General features: G+C 40.8%; 1 protein-coding gene across 11 annotated transcripts in view; it reads right to left on the reverse strand.

The window, feature by feature from the left end:
• OSBPL1A (oxysterol binding protein like 1A) overlaps positions 1-22,917 on the reverse strand; it is a 143,167-nt gene that overhangs the window by 29,643 nt on the left and 90,607 nt on the right. For 9 of the 11 annotated variants that reach the window (XM_005282780.5, XM_065585351.1, XM_065585354.1 and 6 more), the window contains 2 exons: positions 14,129-14,291; positions 3,724-3,901 (listed from right to left, as the gene is read on the reverse strand). In XM_005282780.5, the coding sequence (XP_005282837.1) occupies positions 3,724-3,901; positions 14,129-14,291 (341 nt within the window). Of the gene's footprint in view, positions 1-3,723; positions 3,902-9,487; positions 9,684-14,128; positions 14,292-22,917 lie in introns of those variants that run through there. The other 2 variants (XM_065585359.1, XM_065585357.1) reach the window with 2 other exon arrangements.

Raw genomic sequence — 22,917 nt, forward strand, 5'->3', positions numbered from 1 at the left:
GTGTGTGAGTGTGAGTGAGAAAGAGAGAGAGAGACCCATGAAAAGAAAACATTTTTAATCATAAGAAAAACAAAAAACAAAACATGGCAGGGACGCTCAGTGGCAGTTGTAACAACAAGCTACTTTTAACTTTTCTTTTCTTTTAAATTTATTAAATTGACTTGATTTCAAGCTCTCCCTTTAAATTTAAGTGACAGATTAGACAATGAACATTTCCAGGCTAGTTATATTTCGGTACCATTCTTTTTGCTATTTTTCAATCTTCTGGGCTGAAATAAGTGAAAAAGGCTTTGAATACATTTTAGCTTGATGAAGTCCATTCATAGATCAAACTGGCACCACACCACATTAAGTTCCCAATTACAATTATTGAGCAGGTGTTCCCTGCTCTATATCAGTATTTGCTATATCACCCATATGCAAATCAGATGGATGCAATGTCACTGAGCAGCATCTTATAGCAAATTATTAGTACATTCAATGTTATATTTGGTATTTTCAAGTAATATGCTACCACCTTTCTAGTGGAGTCAATGACAATGCAAATTTCAACAGCTGGCGCACAACACTGAAGTGTTTCCCAACAGTTAATATTAATAACCTGATTGTATCAAGGAGTAACAGAGTGATCACAACAAGGAATATTCCTCATACGAACTAGCTTTGTTTTTCCATTTCCTCGGCTCACCAAATTTATTTGTATTGCTCCAAAACTGAAACAAAGGCAGATGAGAGCCCAGAATGCTTTTGACAGTAAACAAATGTGACATTGGAGAATGGGCTGGTAAAAATGTTAGCAGGCTGGATATGCAATGTTTGTTCAAGGATCTCCAGCAAGACTTAAGTTGAAAAGCAAACCAGAAAGCAAGCAAGAGTTAAAATAGTAAAACCAAAAAAAACCGAGATACTAGTCTGTACGGTGTCCAATATAAAGGAAATCAGATAAGTAATAAGTGCCAGTAGTTATGTCAAACTATGAAGATGAATCTGTTTAAGCCTTTTAGAGCCCAATTCAGTTCACTTCTCTTTTAAGTATGCAAGAGGAGAAGCTAACAGAGGTTATTAGGTGCTACATATATCTCCTCAAAGCATTCTAAGCTTTGTGTGTTAGTTCGGTGATCACCAAATAAGCTTTTGCACTTTGAGGACAGACTGTATCTAAAGGATATATTCTAAAATAAGCATCCAAGTAGTCTGCATTTAAACAACATTTTGTAAAAAAAAAGTGTGCCTACAGGTCCAGTTACCTAATCTGAACAGAACAGCAGTTCAGTTGTGGTGTAATTACTATATACACACACACACACACACACACACACATATATATATATATACACACACACACATATATATATATATATACACACACACATATATATATATATATACACACACACACATATATATATATATACACACACACACACACATACATACACACATACACACACTCGTTCATAAGCCGAATATTTTTGGTAAAAAAGTGACGCATCAAAGAGCGGGGGTCAGCTTATAAACGGGTCTACACTAAAATTTGATGATTTTAAACTCTATGGAATCATCGAATATCTAATACATTGTCGTTTTGTTTGCCTGGAGCACCAGCAGGCATGGCGCCCCTCAGCTCCCTGTGGCCGTGGTTCGCCATTCCCAGCCCATGGGAGCTGCGGGAAGTGGCGCCACTTCCCGCAGCTCCCATGGGCTGAGAACGGCGAACCACAGCCACAGGGAGCTGAGGGGCGACATGCCTGCAGACGCTCCAGGCAAACAAAACGTCCCGACCCACCAGCGGCTTACCCTGACGGCCGGGAGCCAAAGTTTGCCAACCTCTGAAATATAGGGTCGGCTTATGAAAGGGTCATACCGTTTTTGCTCTTTTTACCTAACCATCTTGGGGGGTCAGCTTATAAACCAACAGGCTAATGAACGAGTATATACAGTGTGTCATGCAGCTAAATGCTTAGCATTGATCAAGAATCCCAAGACCGAGATCAAAACACTGAACAACTTCTTCCCCCATGGAAAGTTCTCTTCTAGGCAAAATTTAGATTGGCAGAGCTCTGCGGGGGAAACCGATTTGCATCACTATATTTGCAGACACCAAATCCCAAAGCGTCGCCAAGGTGCCAGGTAAAGAGCTGATGTTACTATGCAATATACAAGATATATTCGTTATCTGAGCCTTTCTTCAAGCAATGTGCCACAGCAAATTAGAAATTGTTACAAAAATGGTCACAGCTGTACCAGTTTTAGAAAGAGCACTAAACATTAAAAGGATACAGGGCAAGACATGCAGCTAAGGGATGGAAAGGGAGCCTAGTGATCAAAAAGTCTAATGAGAGACATTTGTAGGTGGAAAGTGGAGTAGTGTCAGGGGACTGAAGAATGAATAATGGAGCTTAGAGGCTCTAGTCACCTCTTGTTTACAATTCTGACAATGTAATTTTATAACAAGACTTGTGGAAACTAGCAAAACTGTTGTTTCCTGTACTTTGAGAAAACTGGCTTTCATTTAACCTTTTCCAATGGATTGTATTTACATTCTGTAGCAAACAAATACAGCTTTCATTTTTACAGAGGATCTTAACTTTCCTTTCCCAATTTCTCAGGCAACAAAGGGGGATTACAAGTCTCCATTCTGAAACATCCACTTTCACCTAGCATTTTCCTCCCTCCCTCCAGCTGCCACTACAGGACTTCCACCTGTAACTGGGAAGGTGTAGAGAAGAGATCACCAATAATACTTTATCAGTAAGGGGTCTTAAAGGAACAATATAATCAGTCAGCATCTTTGCCTGACCCTAGTACTCATCACTCCTTGGTCTTTGCTTGGTTTGGGAGGAGCTGATGTTCAGAGGTGGAACCGGACTTCAAGTCTCCTACATTACCATGCAATGCAATGGCCTCTGAGATTTAGTTATAAAATGCAGATGTCCAGTAACTAAGGTACCTCTTAATGCACTTGGGATAATACTTTTTAAGGCAGGCATTAAAATAGCATTTTCGCTCATCAGTTATAGATTGGTACTTTAAAAACATGTCAATGTTGGGACTGGACTGTAATATACACATTAAATTGCCTCTGCACTGAAACTTGAGAATAGTGGTATCTATTACATCTCATTAACTCTGGACCTATTGTCCTCCTTTACCGGCAAAGACATGAACAAACAAAAATGGATTAATTTGACAGCATAAAATGAACCTATGCAATGTACATAAGTTTTAAAATAAAACTGTTGTGTTTAGACTTAGGTTTATTGTGATGTCAAGCTAGCAATATTGCCATTCTTTCTTAATACAAGTAGGGAGATCGAGTGACTGGAAACTTAAAAAGCAATAGGATACACAAATCATTAAAAATACATGATGAAATAAGAAATAAGAGCCAGCATCGATTTCAGCAAGACTTGTTTAAATGAGTTAAAACATGTCCATTTTAAAGCATTCGCTATCTACATATATATATTATATATAAAAATGTATACCCTTGCTTACTAGTCAAAATGGAATGGTATATAATAGTTTACTTGACAATGATGACAGTCTGTTAATGTAGGAGAAAGTCGCTCTGTGCTTTTAATAAGGAATCCTATCTGCTTTTCAGTTCTCATACCCAAGGGAAAAATATCTACAATTATCTTTCACAGGAGTCTCATGGTTTTTGCCTACATGGCAATAAAGTTTACAGTATATCTTTAAAAAGAATAGGCAACATCCTACCTGTGTTTTTTGATGCCGTTAGATAGAGACTCTCCACCACCACAGACCTTTCCACCTCCACCACAGACCTTTTCTTCGGACATGCTGGAGGTTATTGTATTGTTTGACTCCACACTGTCCTCTAATGAGTACGCTGTTACTGTTTCAAATCCACTTAATGATTTTTCAGATTCTGAATCTGTAAGAGAGGAGGTGCATGTTAATGAATATAAACTTCAATGATAGACTTCACAGACTAACAGATACCTTCTTCCTCATACAAAACTCTGAAACCTAAGTAGGTTACTTTGTTCTGATGACAGCAGCCGTCTGGTAACTACTAGTACCTCAAGACTGCCGATACGCCATACCTAGAGATGGATTAAAGGATCCTGGATCTTTTGAGAGGTTTGGGGGGGTGGGGGGGAAAGAAAGGGGAGAAAAGAAGATAGTGGATTTCAGTATCTTTCCTAACACACAATTGAAGTTGCCAGTTTTTAGTTAAAAGTTAATCCATTTTAGCTCTTGTTTAAAACTCAGCGCCAGTGTCATATTAAAACTATTGGCTCAGCCAACCAGAAACTAGTGCTAGTTAATAAAATCTGTATTTCAGAGTTTCATTTTAAACGAACAATTTCTTGTTCTTCCCCTACTCAGACTGCACATGAAGTACTCATTAAATTTATTTGATCTAACTTAGGAGGTGAATTGAAAAATATAATTTATTTTGGTAACAAATATTTGCACTGTAAAAATGATAATCAAAAATAATTTACACTGATTTCGATTACATATATGAAAAATGTAGAAAAACATCAAAATATTTAATAAATTTCAACTGGTATTCTATTGTTTAACAGTGCGATTAAAATCACAATTAATTTTTTTAGTTAATCATGTGAGTTAACTGAGATTAAATCGACAGTCCTATTTTTCTTTTTTTTGTGCAACAGTGTTACACTGTTGACTCATATTTAGCTTGTGATCCACTAGGATTCCCAGATCTCTTTTTGCAGTACTCTTTCCTAGGCAGTCATTTCCCATTTCGTATGCGTGCAACTGATTGTTCCTTCCTACATGGAGTACTTTGCCTTTTTCCTTACTGAATTTCATTCTGTTTACTTCAGACTGTTTGTCCAGATCATTTTGAATTTTAATCCTATCCTCCAAAGCACTTGCAACCCCTCCCAGCTTGGTATCATCCGCAAGTTTTATAAGTGTGCTCTCTATGCCATTATCTAAATCATTGATTAAGATACTGAACAGAACCGGACCCAGAACTGATCTCTGAGGGACTCCACTTGATATGCCCTTCCAGCTTGACTGCGAACCACTGATAACTACTCTCTGGGAATGGTTTTCCAACCAGTTATGCATCCCACCTTATAGTAGCTCCATCTAGGTCGTATTTCCCTCATTTGTTTATGAAACGGTCATGCGAGACAGTATCAAAAGCCTTACTAAAGTCAAGATTTACCATATCTACCACTTCGCCCCATCCACAAGGCTTGTTACCCTCTCAAAGAAAGCTATTAGGCTGGTTTGATGTGATTTGTTCTTGACAAATCCATGCTGTTACTTATCACATTATATTCTAGGCGTTTGCAAATTATTGCTTAATTATTTGTTCCATTATCTTTCCAGATACTGAAGTTAAGCTGACTGGTCTAATTCCTTGGGTTGTCATTATTCCCCTTTTTATAGATGGGCAAATATAGTGCCATTTTGCAGTCCTCTGGCATCTCTCCCATGACTTTTTGAAGATAATTGCTAATGGCTCAGATACCTCCTCAGTCAGCTCCTTGAATGTTCTAGGATGTATTTCATCAGGCCCTGGTGACTTGAAGACATCTAGCTTGTCCAAGTAATTTTTAAACTTGTTCTTTCCCTAGTTTAACCTCTGCTGCTACCTCATTTTCACTGGCTTTCACTACGTTAGATGTCCAATTGCTACTAATCTTTTTGATGAAAACGGAAACAAAAAAAGTCATTTAACACGTCTGCCAGTTCCACGTTTTCTGTAATTGTTCCTCCTCCGTTCATTAAGTAATGGGCCTACTCTGTCCTTGGTCTTCCTCTTGTTTCCAATGTATTTATAGAATGTTGTGACCCTTTATATCTCTAGCTAGTTTGATCTCATTTTGTGCCTTGGCTTTTCTAATTTTGTCCCTACATATTTGTAATATATTTGTTTATATTCATCCTTTGTAATTTGATCTAGTTTCCATTTTTTGTAGGACTCTTTTTTGAGTTTCAGATCATTGCAGATCTCCTAGTTAAGCTAGTGTGGTCTTTTGCCATACTTCCTATCTTTACTACGCAGTGGGATAGTTTGTTCTTGTGACCTTAATAATGTCTCTTTGAAAAACTGCCAGCTCTCTTGAACTGTTTTTTCCCTTAGACTTGCTTCCCATGGGATCTTACTTATCAACTTCCTGAGTTTGCTAAAGTCTGCCTTCTTGAAACCCAATATCTTTATTGTGCTATTTTCCCTACCACCATTCCTTAGAATCATGAACTCTACCATTTCATGATCACTTTCACCTAAGCTACCTTCCACTTTCAAATTCTCAACCAGTTTCTCCCTATTTGTCAAAACCAAATCTAGAACAGCCTCTCCCCTAGTAGCTTCCTCCACCTTCTGAAATAAAAAATGGTCTCAAATACATTCCACTATACAATACACTTGTGATATGCCATAAGACTCCAGAGAGGAAAAGGAAGAGGTAGACTTGCTTATCATATATACACAGTTTGCACGGTTGGTCACTTACAAGGCTATTTTAACCTTTGACCCCTCTCTGGTCTGAATACAGCTCCTCGGGTGCTAGAGTCTCATGCCCTTACCTTGTCTAGGGTGCAATCTTGTGATTCTCCCACAGGGGGCTGTAGCCCAGGGCACAATCTATCGGCCATGACTACTCTGTAGGCCCAACTAGGTTTGGAACCTGTGACCAGTGGTAAACAGTGACCAGATAGACAATACTTTGTTTGGAGAAGTCTATTTACCATCATAAGAATAAAAAGAAAATATGCTTATCTATCTTACCTGGAGGCTTGCTATTCCTCAGCACAGACTCTGAGCAAGTACCTCTTTACTCAAGACCCCTGACTTCTAGGGTCTGAGAGAGCCACTTCTTCTCAGCAACTCTCCACAACCATTCACCCCCTCTCCTTTTATCCCCCCTTCCCACAAAGTTTTGTCTCAGCTTCCAGGACTTTTAGTTCTCCTGTGTTAAACTGGAATTCATCTTAACAAGCTAGTCCACTGAGCTCAACAGGGGGTCAGTGATGGGACACACCAAATGGGTCTACTATTCTCCCGCCTGCATGGAAAGCTATTGTCCTCTATTGCGTAACTGTTGCCAACCCCTCTTGAATTAATCCCTTGTATTCATACAGTAACCCCTCCCTTACAGCAGTCAGATTTGGAGCTACTCTAGTGCTCTTCTGTAAGACCTTTGAATATTATATGTTCTGTCACAAACAGATCGATCATTAGAGAGGAAGGGGAATATTTAACTAGCTGAAAAGAAAGCCAGTCCACATAGTGGAAGCCAAAATTCACAAGTACAAGAGGACTGACCAGGCAGCAGGAAGCCCTTCTAGGCCATGGAACTGTAGCTATGTGACAGTTATATCAAAAAGCACACTGACAGCGGGCGTGGTGAAAGTCACGAAGACGTTAATCAAGGGAAGATACTCCCCTGCCATAACAGGCAGACTAACCCTGACAGCCTAGGCTGAACAAGAGTGCTAATTTCTAGAAAGGGGAATTCAGATAATAAATATGCCTGAATAAAGAAGTGGCAACACACAACAATGCACAAGGAAAGGATTAAACTGAGACCAGATACTAGACCAACACCAAGGCAAGTAACAAAAACATTAGTTTGGGATAGAACATATCGTCTAAGCAGGAAGCTGTTAACCAAAGCTCAATTCTTCAAGTTAATGAAAGCTGCAAATGGAGGGGTTAGTGTACACAGTTTTTAATACTGATTTAGCTATATCTGTTTAAAAACAGTGTGAATATAGTTACATCTTAAAGGTATTTATAGCTAGCTGTATAGTGCCATGTGCATCTTTAAACAGTGTAACCGCAGCCACACTAGCCGTTTGCACAGATCTAATTAAAACCATGTTTAGCTCAGACCTAGAGATTAAGCACTACATGAAAAGATGAGCTAAATCAGGACAGTTTTAGTTTTACCAAAATCAGGCTTGACATTTTGTTTTTACCAGTTTTAGATAGTTTTGCTTTGTGATTTAGAGGCCATGTTTCCCTGCTTACTTGTAACTTTCAGAATGAGGTACATCACTCCTCACACCACAATTTACACTTGTTTAGCCAGTTTCTGCACTGCAGACACTAATTTGTGATTGCAGAACCTCCAAATTTGGACTCAGTTTGGATATGCCTCCTGAAGTCTGTATGGTTACCCAACGCTTATCTGGATAATTCATCTCGCTAGAGGATACCATTAAGCCTTGGAAAATTTTGTCCCCACACAATACTTCTTCCCCATTCAAGCACACTAGCCAGGTTTGGGGGAGTCTACGTTTAATATCTGACTCTGGGATGAAAAGCCATACTGCTGCTATTTAACTTGGTATTTATGAATCTTAGTAGTTTCTGCATGTTTTCCAGTATGGGAGGTTAGAGATACTTGGAAATGTGAGCTCAGTCTGAGAGCTTGTCTACACAGGGACATCCAGGAAAATTAATCCCAATTAACTAAAAGTGTGAATATGAAGTGGATAGTTAAATCACATTAATGCTGAAAAACAGAATCCACATAAGTATTTAAAGTGGCCTCAACTAAATTTCACTTACTTCCAGGATGAATTAAGTGAAACTGAATTGAGGCCACTTTAAATCTGAACAAGGGTGTTCACACATGGGTTTGATGCAGTTTAACCCACTTCAAACTCACTCTCTGTTAGTTTGGGTTAGTTTTCTGGACAACCCTGTGTAAACAAGGCCTGAGTCTTTAACTACTAGAATATATATATGGAGATATACCTATCTCAGAACTGGAAGGTCATCGAGTCCAGTCTCCTGCCTTCACTAGCAGGACTAAGTATTGTCCCTGACAGTCCCATCCCATCCCATCCCTAAATGGCCCCCTCAAGCATTGAGCTCACAACCCTGGGTTTAGCAGGCCAATGCTCAAACCACTGAGCTATCCCTTCCTCCCCCCCACGAGTCAGCCTCTGTCAGCAGAGTGTTCAGATTTACAACAAGCACCATTTAATACACTCCAATGTCAAGGCATACTAAATGAGGAATGTCAGTTTTACCATAAAACAAAGTTAGTCTTGTGTAGGTCAGAGCTCCTTTCAGAATCTGACATAACACCCAATATTTACTGGCCTTCCCTGCTGTACCACTGGATGCACATAAACCAAAAATAGCATTAAGAGAAAAGCCTTACCAAAATGGCATTTCTTCAGTAACTAACCAACATATTTCTAAAAGCAGTACATAGTAAATATGCAAACAAGATTATAACAGTGACTTTCGTTTGTAAAATGCAAGAATGCTGTGAATTGGAAAGTGTTTACTTTAAGTAGTGAGGGCCACAGATTCTAACATGGGTCTCCAGCCTGCTTAAAGCTTTGGGTGGCAAAACGGAGACCTGTCAGTTACTGGCTCAGGAACACATTCTTCATGCAGAAGTGTGAATTGAGATGGCTTCTACAGCTAGGACAAGACTGTGTTGTAGCTAAGTAAGTTAAAAAAAAGAAATACACCTAGTGTCTAGAAAAAACAGTTACTCACCTTCTCATAACTGTTGTTCTTCGAGATGTGTTGCTCATACCATTCCAATTAGGTGTGTGTGCGCACTGCATGCACAGTTCGCCAGAAGGCTTTTCTCCTAGCAGCACCCGTCGGGTTGGTTCTGGAGCCCCCTGGAGTTGTGCCTTCATGGCGCTGCATATAGGGCCCTGCCGTCCCACCGCCTCTCCAGTTCCTTCTTAGAATCATAGAAGATTAGGGTTGGAAGAGACCTCAGGAGGTCATCTAGTCCAACCCCCTGCTCAAAGCAGGACCAACACCAACCAAATCATCCCAGCCAGGGCTTTGTCAAGCCGGGCCTTAAAAACCTCTAACGATGAAGATTCCAACACCTCCCTAGTAACCCATTCCAGTGCTTCATCACCCTCTTAGTGAAATAGCATTTCCTAATATCCAACTTAGACTTCCCCCACTGCAACTTGAGACCATTGCTCCTTGTTCTGTCATCTGCACAACTGAGAACAGCAGAGCTCCATCCTCTTTGGAACCCGCCTTCAGGTAGTTGAAAGCCGCTATCAAATCCCCCCTCACTCTTCTCTTCTGTAGACTAAATAAGCCCAGTTCCCTCAGCCTCTCCCCATAAGTCATGTGCCCCAGCTCCCTGATCATTTTCGTTGCCTTCCACTGGATTCTCTCCAATTTGTCCACATCCTTTCTGTAATGGGGAGCCCAAAATTGGATGCAATACTTCAGATGTGGCCTCACCAGTGCTGAATAGAGGGGAATAATCACTTTCCTCAATCCGCTGGCAATGGTCCTACTAATGCAGCCCAATATGCCGTTAGCCTTCTTGGCAACAAGGGCACACTGCTTCTTGCTGGATAGTCCGACAGAGGGGAAGGCGGGTGGGTTTGGAAGCCTTACCGAGGAGGTGGGGTCAGAGTTTATGGAATAGCTGATTGAAGCACAGCCCTGCCGAACACTGCATCATCCCTGGCGTGCCGGGTGATGGCGTACTGTGAAGTGAAGGTGTGGAACGAAGACCACATAGCTGCTCTGCATATCTCCTGGATCGGTACCTGGGCCAGAAAGGCCACCGAAGACGCCTGAGCTCTGGTGGAGTGTGTAGTCAGAGCGGGGGCAGGGACCTTAGCGAGGTCATAACAAACCCTGATACAGGATGTGATCCGTGACAATATCCTTTGTGTGGACACTGGGAGGCCTTTCATCCTGTCCACCACAGCAACAAACAACTGGTTCAGCTAACGGCTTAGTTCGTTCAATATAAAAGGCCAATGCATGCCGCACATCCAGGGAATGGAGCCTCTGCTCGTGGTTATTGGCATGGGGTTTTGGGAAAAAGACTGGAGGAATAGGTCTTGATTGGGGTGGAAATTTGAGACCACCTTCAGGAGGAATGCCGGGTGGGGTCACAGTTGCACCTTCTCTTTGTAGAAAATAGTACACGGAGGGTCGGATGTGAGAGCCTTGAGCTTGGACTCCCTTCTGGCTGATGTTATTGCAAACAAAAAGGCCACCTTATAGGAAAGGTAGAGGAGTGAGCATGTTGCTAGGGGCTCGAACGGGTCCCGTCCCCCCCAGTCAGCCTTAAGAGCACCAAATTAAGGCCCCAAGTGGGGGTGGCTGCCGAATATGAGGATATAATCTGTCCAACCCCTTGAGGAACTACCGCACCATTTTGTTAGTGAAGATGGTGCATCCATGCTCTCCTGGGTGAAAAGCTGAGATGGCAGCCAGGTGAACCTTTATTGAGGAGTGAGACATGCCGTGCTGTTTCAGCTTTAGGAGGTAGTCCAAGATAAAGGGGACCGACGATTGTGTTGGAAGGATACGATTCTACAAGCACCAAATCATGAATCTCTTTCCACTTGGCTAGATAAGTCGCTCTGGTTGAAGGCTTTCTGCTACCCAGAAGAACCTCCCTCAGGGGGTCTGAGCATGTAAGCTCTAACGGGTTCAATCACGCAGCTTTCAAGCCTTGAGGTGGAGAGACTTGAGATTGGGGTGTTGAAGCCTTCCGTGACGTTGAGTGATGAGATCTGGAACTAGCGGTACAGTGATTGGAGTGTCCATTGATAGCTCCAATAGCAAAACCAATGCTGACATGGCCAGGCCGGTGCCACTAGGATCACTGAAGTTCCGTCGCTCCGGATTTTGAGGAGGATCTTGTGAATCAGCGGTATGGGAGGGAACGCATAGAACAGGCAGTCCTTCCATGGAAGGAGAAAGGCATCTGCCAACGAATCTGGGCTGTGGTTTAGGAAGGAGCAGAATTGTAGGCACTTCCTGTTGGCTCTTGTGACTAACAGATCAATCTGGGGAACTCCCCACTGCTGGAAGATGTTTATTACATCCAGACAGATAGATGACTCGTGGTTATGAAAAGACCTGCTGAGGCAGTCTGTTAGGACGCTTCCAAAAGTATGGAGTGTGCTATGCAGAACTCCTAGAGCATGAGGGCGAGAGGAGTGTGCTCTTCCCGTCTAATATAAAACATTGCTGTTGTATTGTCTATCAGGACCAATATGCACTTGCCCTCCAGGAGAGGCTGAAAGGCCTGACATGCCAGCCGGACCGCCCTGAGCTCCCCTACGTTGATGTGAAGCATCGATTCCTCCTGAGACCAGAGGCTCTGAGTTCTGTGCTCCCCAGGTGTGCCCCCCACCCCATGGCTGAGGCGTCGGTAGTCAGACATAGGGATGGACGGGGTTTGGAAAATGCGACCCCTGTGCACATCAAGTGTGGGTCGAGCCACCAGTGAAGAGACTTGAAAACGTCTGGTGAAAGGGTAACCACCATGTCTAGACTGTGCCTGCTTGGTCAGTACACCAATGCTAGCCAAGTTTGGAGAGGTCTGAGTCAGCCTCGCGTGCTGCACTACATATGTGCAAGATGCCATGCGACCTAGGAGTTTTAAGCAACTCCTTACTATTGTTATAAGGAATTGTTTGAGGTCCTGTATGATGTCGTGAATGGCCTGGAACGCTCTGGACTGTGTTGAGGAGGCGGCCCAATGCATTGAAGGTGGAGCTTATGAGGGAGCCTGTTGATCCACTTGTGTTCTGGACTGGCCCTTGACTAGCCAGTCTGCTAGGTAAGGAAATACCTGAACCTGCCTTTTCCGACTGACATACATTTGGTAAACATCTGAGGTGTCGATGATAGGCTGAACAGTGGTACTATGAATTGACAGTGGGAACTCCCAACTGTAAACCTTAAGAAGCACCTGTGGGGCAGGATTATAGAAATGTGGAAGTATGCGTCCTTCAAGTCGAGGGTGGCATACCAATCTCCTGGATCCAGGGATGGGATGAGAGTGGCCAAAGAGACTATTCGAAACTGTAGTTTTTTCCATGAACCTGTTGAGGTGCACTTTGGTCCCTCCTATTCTCTGCCTCTGGAATATAGTTTTAATCTCCTAAAGACTAATAGTTTGGTCTAATTTTGGTTGTTGGGTTTAGTGTGTGGGTGCTGGATGGTTGGGGGCTTATGATATACATTACTTAGGAGACTCCTTGATTAACCAATATGGATCTGGTGAAATATCAATACCACTGCTTTTTATTTATTTCTTTTGTGTGTCACAGAACAGTTTCCAGGACAGTGTGAAGTTCTTCAGGGCCAAGGAATAAGATGTTATGACACTAGACTCAGAACCAGACTCCTGCATGCTTATAAGGTACCACTACAGGTATGTCCACACAAGCATAAGAGATCACAGCATGGCTGGCCCAGGTCAGCTGACTCAAGCTGTGGGGCTAAAAACTGATGTGTAGACACATTTGTGTTCAGGCTGGAGCCCAAGCTCTGGGACCCAGAGCTCAGACTCTAGCCATGTGGTCCCCAAACTTTTTACCTTACACCCCCCTCGGAGCCAGGAGTGGGGCTGCAGCTCCTTGGGGGAAGGGGGGCACGGACAGGGGTAAGTGGGCTGGGGCTTAGACTGAGTTCAAACCCTAACTATGTTCAGATAAGAATCTAGACACCTTTTTGATCAAGTCTTTCCCTAAGAACACCTTAAAATATATAAAAATACATCCTAGACCCTTACGCCCCAGACAAAAACAGCCATTCTTTAATCTTCAGAGAAACAGACCTATGGAGGGACAGTTGCCATGGTGCTCAGGTGCTTTTAATTAAAAAAATTGCATTAAAATTTCAGCTGCAATATTGACATTTAAGTTATGGGAAGGAGAGGGGGAATTGGCACCTCACAAACACTCATCCATCCCCCAGCCTGTGACTGGGGACAATCCTTAGCTCAATCCATAATGAAACAAAGAAAGCAAACTGTTTCTGAGAGTCATAATGTCAGCTGTAATTGAAAGTTTCTTGGCTTGTGTCTTTACAGAATATCCTTGATAGAAAAAAGTTGCGGAAAGTAGCTATTCTGGTGATCAGCCCTGCCACGATCCAAGTTTTGCAAACTCTGCTCCCGGCAGACAGGAACATGCCACAGTTCTATGCCCAGATTCAGGAGGTACTTAAGCACTTGTTTAACTAAGTAGATGAGAAGTCATGCTGCAGTAAAGCAAATGTTGAAGTACCTTTCCAGACAGGTGCCCTAGATGGTACAACTAGATTTGGCCCCCTCCCATTTTTAAAGAAACAAAATATATAGACATTTGCCACATGTTCAAGTTCTGGATGTTATTTACTTACCTGAAACAGCATCATAGAACTGTTCCTCGCTAAGGATGCTTAGAGGTGGTGATCCTTTAACTAGAGACTGCTCTAATTCATGGTGTTCGGTGGCTAGTGTCTCTAGTGCTTCTGACAAGATCTTGTTTTTCTCCTGCTCATGCTCCAGTTTCAAATTCCTCACCTATAAGTAGACACATGTATGAATAGAATCTATCCTCTAAATAGCTTTGAGCCACACATTCTTGGGAGAGATGAGATTTTTAGCTGGTCTTTGAACTAGTTATTTACAACAGAAACTGAAGTAGCTGAGTTATTTGTGGATTATATGAGCGATATTACAGGATAATTCTGTTCCCATCACATGATTTGTTTTGTCTCAACGTTTTTTTAAACTATTGAAATGTCTCTCGAAAAAAGATTAAAGTTTTATACATCGGAATTCTGCAACTGAATTCAACACACAGCTTCTGATAGGCTAACATTCCAAACAATTACTACGTTTTAAACAATGTTTCCCTGATTTGTTGGTAGTCAGAATAAAAGAGCCTGTTCTAGTGTTTAACCTGGATCCACATGCAGTAAGCCACTTCTACTGTTCTGCTCTAATTTGGGCCAACTTGTATAATTTGAATTGCATTTCTCTGCAGGTGAGAGTTACATAGGTGCTAATATTTAAATAAACATTTTAAAAATTGGAGCACGTTAACCCCTAAGATTACTGTTTGCATGTAAGTTAAGGAAGTGAAAGAGGTGAGAAGAAAGGAGGGGAAAGTCTGACTGGCTGATTTGTCTCTGATGTAATGCTCCTACCACCCTATTGTAAACTGTTCACAGAACAGCCACAAACTGACATGAGAAGGGGGGTTGGGGGAGGGAAGAGGACAAAAGGAGACTGGCGAGCAGATGGGTTTTGTATTTAAAAACCTCCCACACATATTAAACCTTTGTTATTTTCCTGTGGTGCTACAAGTGTCAATCTCTTCTGAACTCCAAGAACTACTAACATGAAAGCAGTAACATATCCCTACTAACCCTCCTCCTCTTTCTTGTGCTACTCCCTCCTTTTCTTTCCTTTTAGGGGAAGATTTACACTTGGACCTCTCCCAGAGAGCCTCCCCCACAAGCCCTCCACCTGCTGCCTTCCCTCCAATCCAAAGACTTCTTCAATCTTTGACTTTCTCCCCACACTCTGTTTTTCCTCCGGATACCTAGTGTAAAGGCATTCAGCTTCCCCTGCTACTGCTTTTCCCTCATTTCCTTCTCAGAGTACCCTTTGTATCCCCCTTTGCAGACTTCAGTTCTCACACGTAGTTAACTGAAACAACATTAGAGAGTTATAGCGACTCAATTTCAGCTTATTTTGTAAGCAAGAACTGCTTATGTACCAACATTACAAATAATCATAATTTTATACATGTATATTACTTGCCTCTGTGCTTTTTGCAGACTTTTTGCAAAAAATCTCTGCTTGAACAATGAAAGTTGATTAGGTCAGTTTCACTTTTGTTTATACCCAAGTCCACTTTCAGCTTCTTTGTGCTACAATCTTTGGGTCTCAAACAAGGTAGCATGTTTGTTTAAAGCCATCTGTGCCCACAATTTATAAAAAGATTCAATGCAACACTTCACTTGGGGATATTTTAACAAAATGTACGTTAGACAGTTCCCTTAAATTTTGCCAGTTGAAAAGCAAGAATGTTGACTTCTTAGGTAGGTGAAATGCTAAAGTTGCAACTTTACCCATGAAAAAAAATATTACAAAGACATCTAAATTTTTATTATAAAAGACAGCAAACTAAAATGTAGCCTTCTGGCTTTACCACAACCATAGTGATAAAGGGTAAAAATTTCAAAATGCACCTACGTTCAATTTTCAAAAGTGATTTCGGCTCCTAAATGCCTGTGTCAAATAGAACGTATGCACTTTTGAAAACTGTACCAAAAGTAATTAACTAAAGCTAATAAAATCCAGGAAGTCTCAACTAAATGTTTTATTGTGAGAAGATTCCCGCAGCACCAAAGGATGACAGTTTGAGGAACAGCAGGTGAAGCTTACATGCCATATGTGCTCCAATACCAAGCCCAGTAATTGAGTTTCTTTTATTTCACTGGTAGAGTCAGAATCTTAAAACAGCTCTTCTACAATCCTTTTGTCTGCTTGGTCATTCATGGAATGTTACTCATAATTGTGTAATGAGTACCATGCCCCAAAAGTGAATTCTCCTTTCTCAAAAATAGCCGGCTTTGCAGCAGTAACTGTCTTCCATAAATTGCCAGGCTTCACAGCTGCTGAACACTTATCCAAACAAATACGTAAAGCTCCTAATACCTAAATAAAAAGTTTCTCCCCTGTGATCCTTATAGCATTAGACAGCAGCTAAAGATAAATAAGTAAACAAAGTGAGGAAAAAATTAGATTAGTCAAGTCAATGTGACTAGAAGTTGAAAATTGAATTCCCTTGTTTTAAAAAGTTAACCAGAGGAAAAGGGAAGAAAAAAAATCAAGTTTAAGATAAAATACGGGCCGTGATCTTATAAGTTTAATAAAGTGTGTAGATACCTAAGCCCACGCAGAGCCCCAGAATTTAAAGAAGTCCATCAGTTTGGAGCTCAATGCAGGACAGGAGCTTAAGTGAGCAAGTCTTAAAGAGGAAGAATGACTTTCAATGAAAAGATTCCAAAAAGCAGCTGAAATTCCATACAACCTATTTTAAAAAGAGTGAAATGCCTTTAAAGTGAAAAAAAATTGGTTCTCCTTCCACTTTTAGCCTCTGATTTTTTTACTCTAAATCGTAGTTCCCTTGCACCGCCGCCACATAATCGATATAAATGCAACCACCACTGAAAGAAACTTCTTTGAAACTTAACAGCCCTCCCCCAAGTAAAAAATGCAATGTATTTATTGGACCATTCATGCTCAGTGTATTTTATTTTCTTCCTACTTGCTAATGACCAGGCATATTATTTACTTCTCCTCTACAAGAGCGTTTCCAGTTCTCCAACATTCACAAACCCACCTTGCAATAAGCTGCTTGCAGAGACAGGCCACTTTTCTTCAGAGCTAAATGATTCTACCAGCAGGAGTTAGAGCATTGCTCCAAGGCAAGCCACTCCTTCCACTACATTCATTAAGTTCTTGCATATTAAAAAAAAAAGAGCAAAAATACATAAAGCAACTGATTTTTTAATAATTTTGAACTACAGCCTTCTGTAAAGAAAGACCATTTCTGCTCGAGTTACAAAATAGCAAATGGGCAATGTTGATTCACAAAACTCAGTCCAAAATTCACATTTTGAGCTGAATGCTAATACAAAATACTGGCTGAGGATCGACAAAAGTAAATTGGTACTAATGACCATCCCTTGCCCCATCAAAGTCTTCAAAAAACAGTCTGAAGAAGTGTCCCAATAAGTACTGATGAAGCAGTAGAAAAACAAGGCAGAACCTCCACTGCAATTTAGAGTTACTTTCCCACTACAGTATCTTCAGGGCCCTGCCTCCCCACCATTTATAAATAAGATTCTATTGGATATTACTGGCATTTCTGTCAATTAGACTTTGCAGACAGACAAGGGAACATACTCAGCATGATACAGTTTCCAGAGGAGTTTCCTTGTATTTATTTGTCTCATTCATTTGCTTCCCTGCCACTTTTTGTTTTACAGCAGTAAGAACAAGTTCAGTAGCTGCTTTTAATGTAATCTCACATTGGGATTGAAATGTTGTTATTGATCTCAGTGTGTGCACAGCTCTGGAAACCCAGTCCAAGTACTAAGCTAAAGTAATGTACCCTACCACGCATTCCCGTCATAGTCTCTGTAAAGTGCAATTTGTGCTAGACTTGTAGCAGGTCAAGAATACAGATCTTAACTATTTCCACTGTTGAATTATGAGAGTTTTGAGATCAGTGAGATGGGTTTAAGACAAATGAAACTATTTCAGTTAGGCTTTCTGTATCATGATATGGAGTACACGGTTACAGTAACAGTTTGTAAATCTGATAGTTTCAACTAGTAACAATCAATCCATCTAGTTTTATCTCAGAAAGAATGACAATGATTTTACCTGCGAGACTATGAACTGTACTGCTCTGTCACTGCAACTGTTAAAGTTTAATACCTACACAGTCTTCAGTTACATGGGTCAATAAGGCAGGGACCATCTTTTTATTTTATGTTTGTACAGTGCCTAATACAGCACGTTCCTCATCCATGACTGGGCTCCTAGGTGCTACAGGAATACAAATAATAAATATATACCCCCTACCCAGTGGGACAGCATAAGGACTCCAGTTACTAAACAGAAAATTCTGCAGCCTTCATTGGACTGAGTTCAAATTACAGCTGTAAGTGTGAAAAGGAAAGCTGCCACAAAGACATTTTCCCTGAAACCTGCTGGTATTTAGAGCAGTTTGGATTACAGATGGCTGTAATCCAGTACCCATCTTCCAATTCATATCATATATCCCAATTCAACAGAGTCAATGCCTTCTGTGGTATTTTATTTTCCAAGTTAATTTAAACTGAGGTCCATTAACAAAGGCATATTCCAAAAAACAGGCAGAATCATACCATTGATGTTTGAGACTTCAGTGCCACAAATACATGGGATCATTATGTGGCATGCTAGCACAGCTGCAAGCAGCCCTATGGAAGTACTGCATATCAACCAAGGTCTGGAAGCAGCTGGAGAGGATGGACAGAGATGGGAAGAAAGAAATCTAGCCTTGTCAGGAAAGAGAACTAGGCCAGCAGCTATTAAAGATGGAGATGAGTAAAATAAAGTTTGAAATAGAGCAAGACTTAATTTTTTTGGCATTTCTGAAATGGCATTACCTGTCTTTATGGAGTCAAGAGGGCAACATGGCTCATTTCATTTCACTTTCTGAAAGAACACAATCTTAGATGAGTTGATAGAAGCTCTACATTTGGACATTCTGAATTGTGAAGAAGGATCTTCTCCTTCTCAAACATAATATTTCCCTGGAATTATCTGCAGTAATGCCCAGCTTCAAAAAGCACATTATAATATTGCACTTTTCCAGGAATTCATTGTCCAATCTGGTTTAATAGTCTACCTAAAGTAGCATAGTCTACCATGACAAAACTTCTAGGTTCTCCACTTCTAGATTCATAGAATATCAGGGTTGGAAGGGACCTCAGGAGGTCAACTAGTCCAACCCCCTGCTCAAAGCAGCACCAGTCCCCAACTAAATCAAGTAGGTTCTCCACTTACTCATTGTGCTAGCTTGGGGGGAGTCTTTCAACTTTTCTTTCATTGACTGTGTAAAAACACCCATCCTATATCAGAGAATAGTTGAGCCCTTCGTGTTTGTAACACACATTAAAAGGCACTACAGAATGGCACATTAGTATTAACAGAATGACTGAAGAAGCTTCACAGCCAGATAGTATTTCTTCAAACAACCCCTTGGGCAAGAGTACCATTTCACTAATAAGCCTCCATTAGCCAGAAAAAATAAATTGAGCCATCAAGGTAATTGTGTCTTCAGTTTCTCCTGAGATCTCAAAGATCTAGCAGTAAGAAATCTAGTGTCTTTTTGGACTACTTACTTACTATAGAGGGTAGATAATCCATGAGCACAGGAAAAAAAAAAATCACTGCCCACTCCGCAAATGCTCTGTAGCAAACACAAAGCATGAATTTTTGATCGCTGCTCAAATGCTACTTATTAGAGTCAGGTCACAATGGAAGAAAAAAAGATAGGCTGCAAAATGGTGATGGAATGGCACAACTAAGGTTTGATATCATGAAGCACCATGACTAGAATCAACGTTACACACGAGTAGATTACCGGCTTTCCGATGGAGGTACAGAATTAGTTTCTAGTTCTGGAGAAGTTCTGGTCTTTAAAACAGGTTGCTTGTTCTTTGGGCCAGCAGTTATTTCTGGTACAAGACCCAGGATTTATGGCAAATCTCAGAGGTTGGAACCACAGTGATGAATTCATGTCCACCCACCAGGTTTTAGAATTTTTTTTTTTAATTCCCTTTCTTCAATCTCCCTACCTTTAATCAATTTTGCTCTGTTGTCCACTTCAAGACTAGTTCTGATTACCAGCCCTTCAACTTGCAAGTTCTGCATTTCACCCTACTGCTGTTTGAGGAATATTATTAATTTACCAAAAAACAAGTATTCCAATAGACTGCATGCTATCATGGACACATTTATAGTATTGCAATGTAAGGTGAAATGTCTCTCTAGTTTCAATTTTTTATAACAAAAGATTAATATTCTTGTTACAACATTTAAAATGAATTTGTAGCATGAGTATTTCACCATATTTAGAACTGCTCATATATGCTTTTTAAGATAAACTTCTAGCTTCAGTTTCCCATGAAAAGCCAAAGAGTTATTGTAGAAGTTTACCAAAATCAGAACCACCTTCTAGAATGAAAGTTCTTGCAGAGAATTTTTATTCTGAGCTACAAAGCTAGTCTCTATTTAAAAAAAAAAAAAAAAAAGTGTTGCAGCCAGCTCCAGTCCTAATATGCATCATGAACTTATGTAAAGCTACCAATACAGGGAGCAGTAGGAATCAAAATAGGGGATTCTTTGACTTGTGATATTTAGCATTAAATACAAGACGACCACCAAGGAAAGTTTAAGAGTAACAGTTTAAGTCAACCTTCAATTGTAGAGAGAAGTCTGAAACATGAACACAACTGTATATTCCAGTACAAAAACAAACCCACACAATTGCTACAATGCAGCTCATTGTTTCCCTAGTACCAGTTTCTTCCCACATAGTTGAATTATTTTGGTCACTACCAGTTTGAACTAGTGCTGAGTAATTTATCATTCTACTACTTACAGCTTCCACGTTTAATATTTGGTGTTACTTGCATCTATACAGTTCTAGCTGTCTGTTCAAACCTAAAGAGTTCAGTTACATCTAGTGACTGACATCTTTCAGTATCTTCCCCATTGATAAGATTATAGGAACCTTCCCAACATCCTCTGAGCAGCACAACTGTAAATATGTGGAGATTTCAAAGATGGCACAGAGTCCTTTCTTGTTAACCAACGTTTCTGAACATTAATAGTCACATAAAGGTGCCCAACAAAGTCAGTAGCATGATGACGTGCTTTTAGATTTACCATTGCATAAGTACATGACTGAGAAAGTTTGGTCTTGGTGTATGCTGAAATGAAAGCTGAAGCCAGTTGGTACATATACAGCAGAATGCAATTATAAGTTTATACTGCAGGTACTCCTGGTTTTAAGCATACGTTTGAGTTTCAGTAAGAGCAATTATTCTGGAAGATAACAGAATCATAGAATGAAGACTTATCAGTGTAAAAAGTTTAGATGGCATAGCAGAATTCCTGGAGTATTAAGAGTTTTCCAATACAGAAAAATACACTTTGAGAAAGCTTTCATCAACTTATTGCTTTAAACCGTCGCTTTCTCATAAGCTAACCCACTAACAGTAAGGAAGATTACAACCCATCACGTGGCCTCACTCTGTCAAAGCAAGACAGCAAGAGCCTTTACTGACTCCAGTAAGTCCTCCTTGTAGCTTTTAGTAAACATTTTTTTCTTCAAACCATTACTGTCATGTTAGTGTAAGCCAGAGCACTGAAACACTGAGCCAATTTTTTTTTTTAAATCCATCATGCTTTGTTGCAACAATCATTTCTTGCTCAGCGAGATGCCTGCTCAGCTCTGATAACATTTACTGTTTACTCATTTCAGAGAGAAATTTATAGAAGGAATAGTTGTGTCACTAACAAGTGACTTATGCTGCTACTAATGCGTACACTTCGAACACACAAAAAAAGATGTTGTGACTAATTAAGGAGGTAAGCTGAGCAAATTGTTGACAGGTAAAATGTTACAGACTGTATTACAAAAGCGCACCTTGGTCTACATCATGGAAATATGGCTGATCGATACCATAGGCTCAGTTCACCACATCGTGCCCAGGATGCTTTAGTCAACCAGACCCAGAAAACTCATTAGGCAAAGATGATACTCCTTTCCCTTCCTGGCTCAAATGCAGGAAATACTCACTTCAAATCGAAAGTTTCTTCATTACATCCACCTAATCTGTAAATCCAGAAACTAATCCAGGGATCCTGACAATCTATCACCTCAGCCCGATCCAAAACTCACTGAAGACACCACAGGCTTCGCTGAGGTGGTGATAGAAACAACAGATGGTCAATTTCACAAGACTCACACTGGAGATTTGCCCCACCAGGCAGCTGACACTTCTGAAACAGCACCCCAAAGCTTCCTGCAGGAACTCTCCACAGCGTCTATCCATACACAGTCTGCCATACTGTGACCTAGAATTCAAGAACCAACCCCTTCCCTTGTGGGGTCCACTTCCATTCCCAGGTGGATAAGGTCTCTCCCATTGTAAACAAGCCACCAGCATAGCCCACACCAGCAGTTTAAAGTAGCCCTACTAAATCCTAAAGTTTATAGAAAAAGTCCACAAGACACCAGAGTGCTATTGATCACTGCACTTACCATTATGCCGATAAACCACTTTTGCCCAGAAATTGCAAGAGGCTCAGACTGGGGCTAGGATGTATCTCAGTCAGCTTGGTATCAACCTGAATAAACTTGAGGTGATAATGGTGGGGTTTAGGGAGGCACCTAGAAGATTTGGCTGAGGTTAGTTAGCACCCCTCCTTCAACTGAGGCCACATTTATGGCCAAAATTCACCACTTAGGGGACTGGTGTATTCCTAGTTTCTAGATTATCAATATTTCAGCAACCAAGATTCTCTCCCCCCACCCCCTCTCAATTTATCTCCGGAAAGGAGACTG

The sequence above is a fragment of the Chrysemys picta genome, chromosome 2, assembly GCF_011386835.1.
Source record: "Chrysemys picta bellii isolate R12L10 chromosome 2, ASM1138683v2, whole genome shotgun sequence".
Taxonomy (NCBI): domain Eukaryota; kingdom Metazoa; phylum Chordata; order Testudines; family Emydidae; genus Chrysemys; species Chrysemys picta.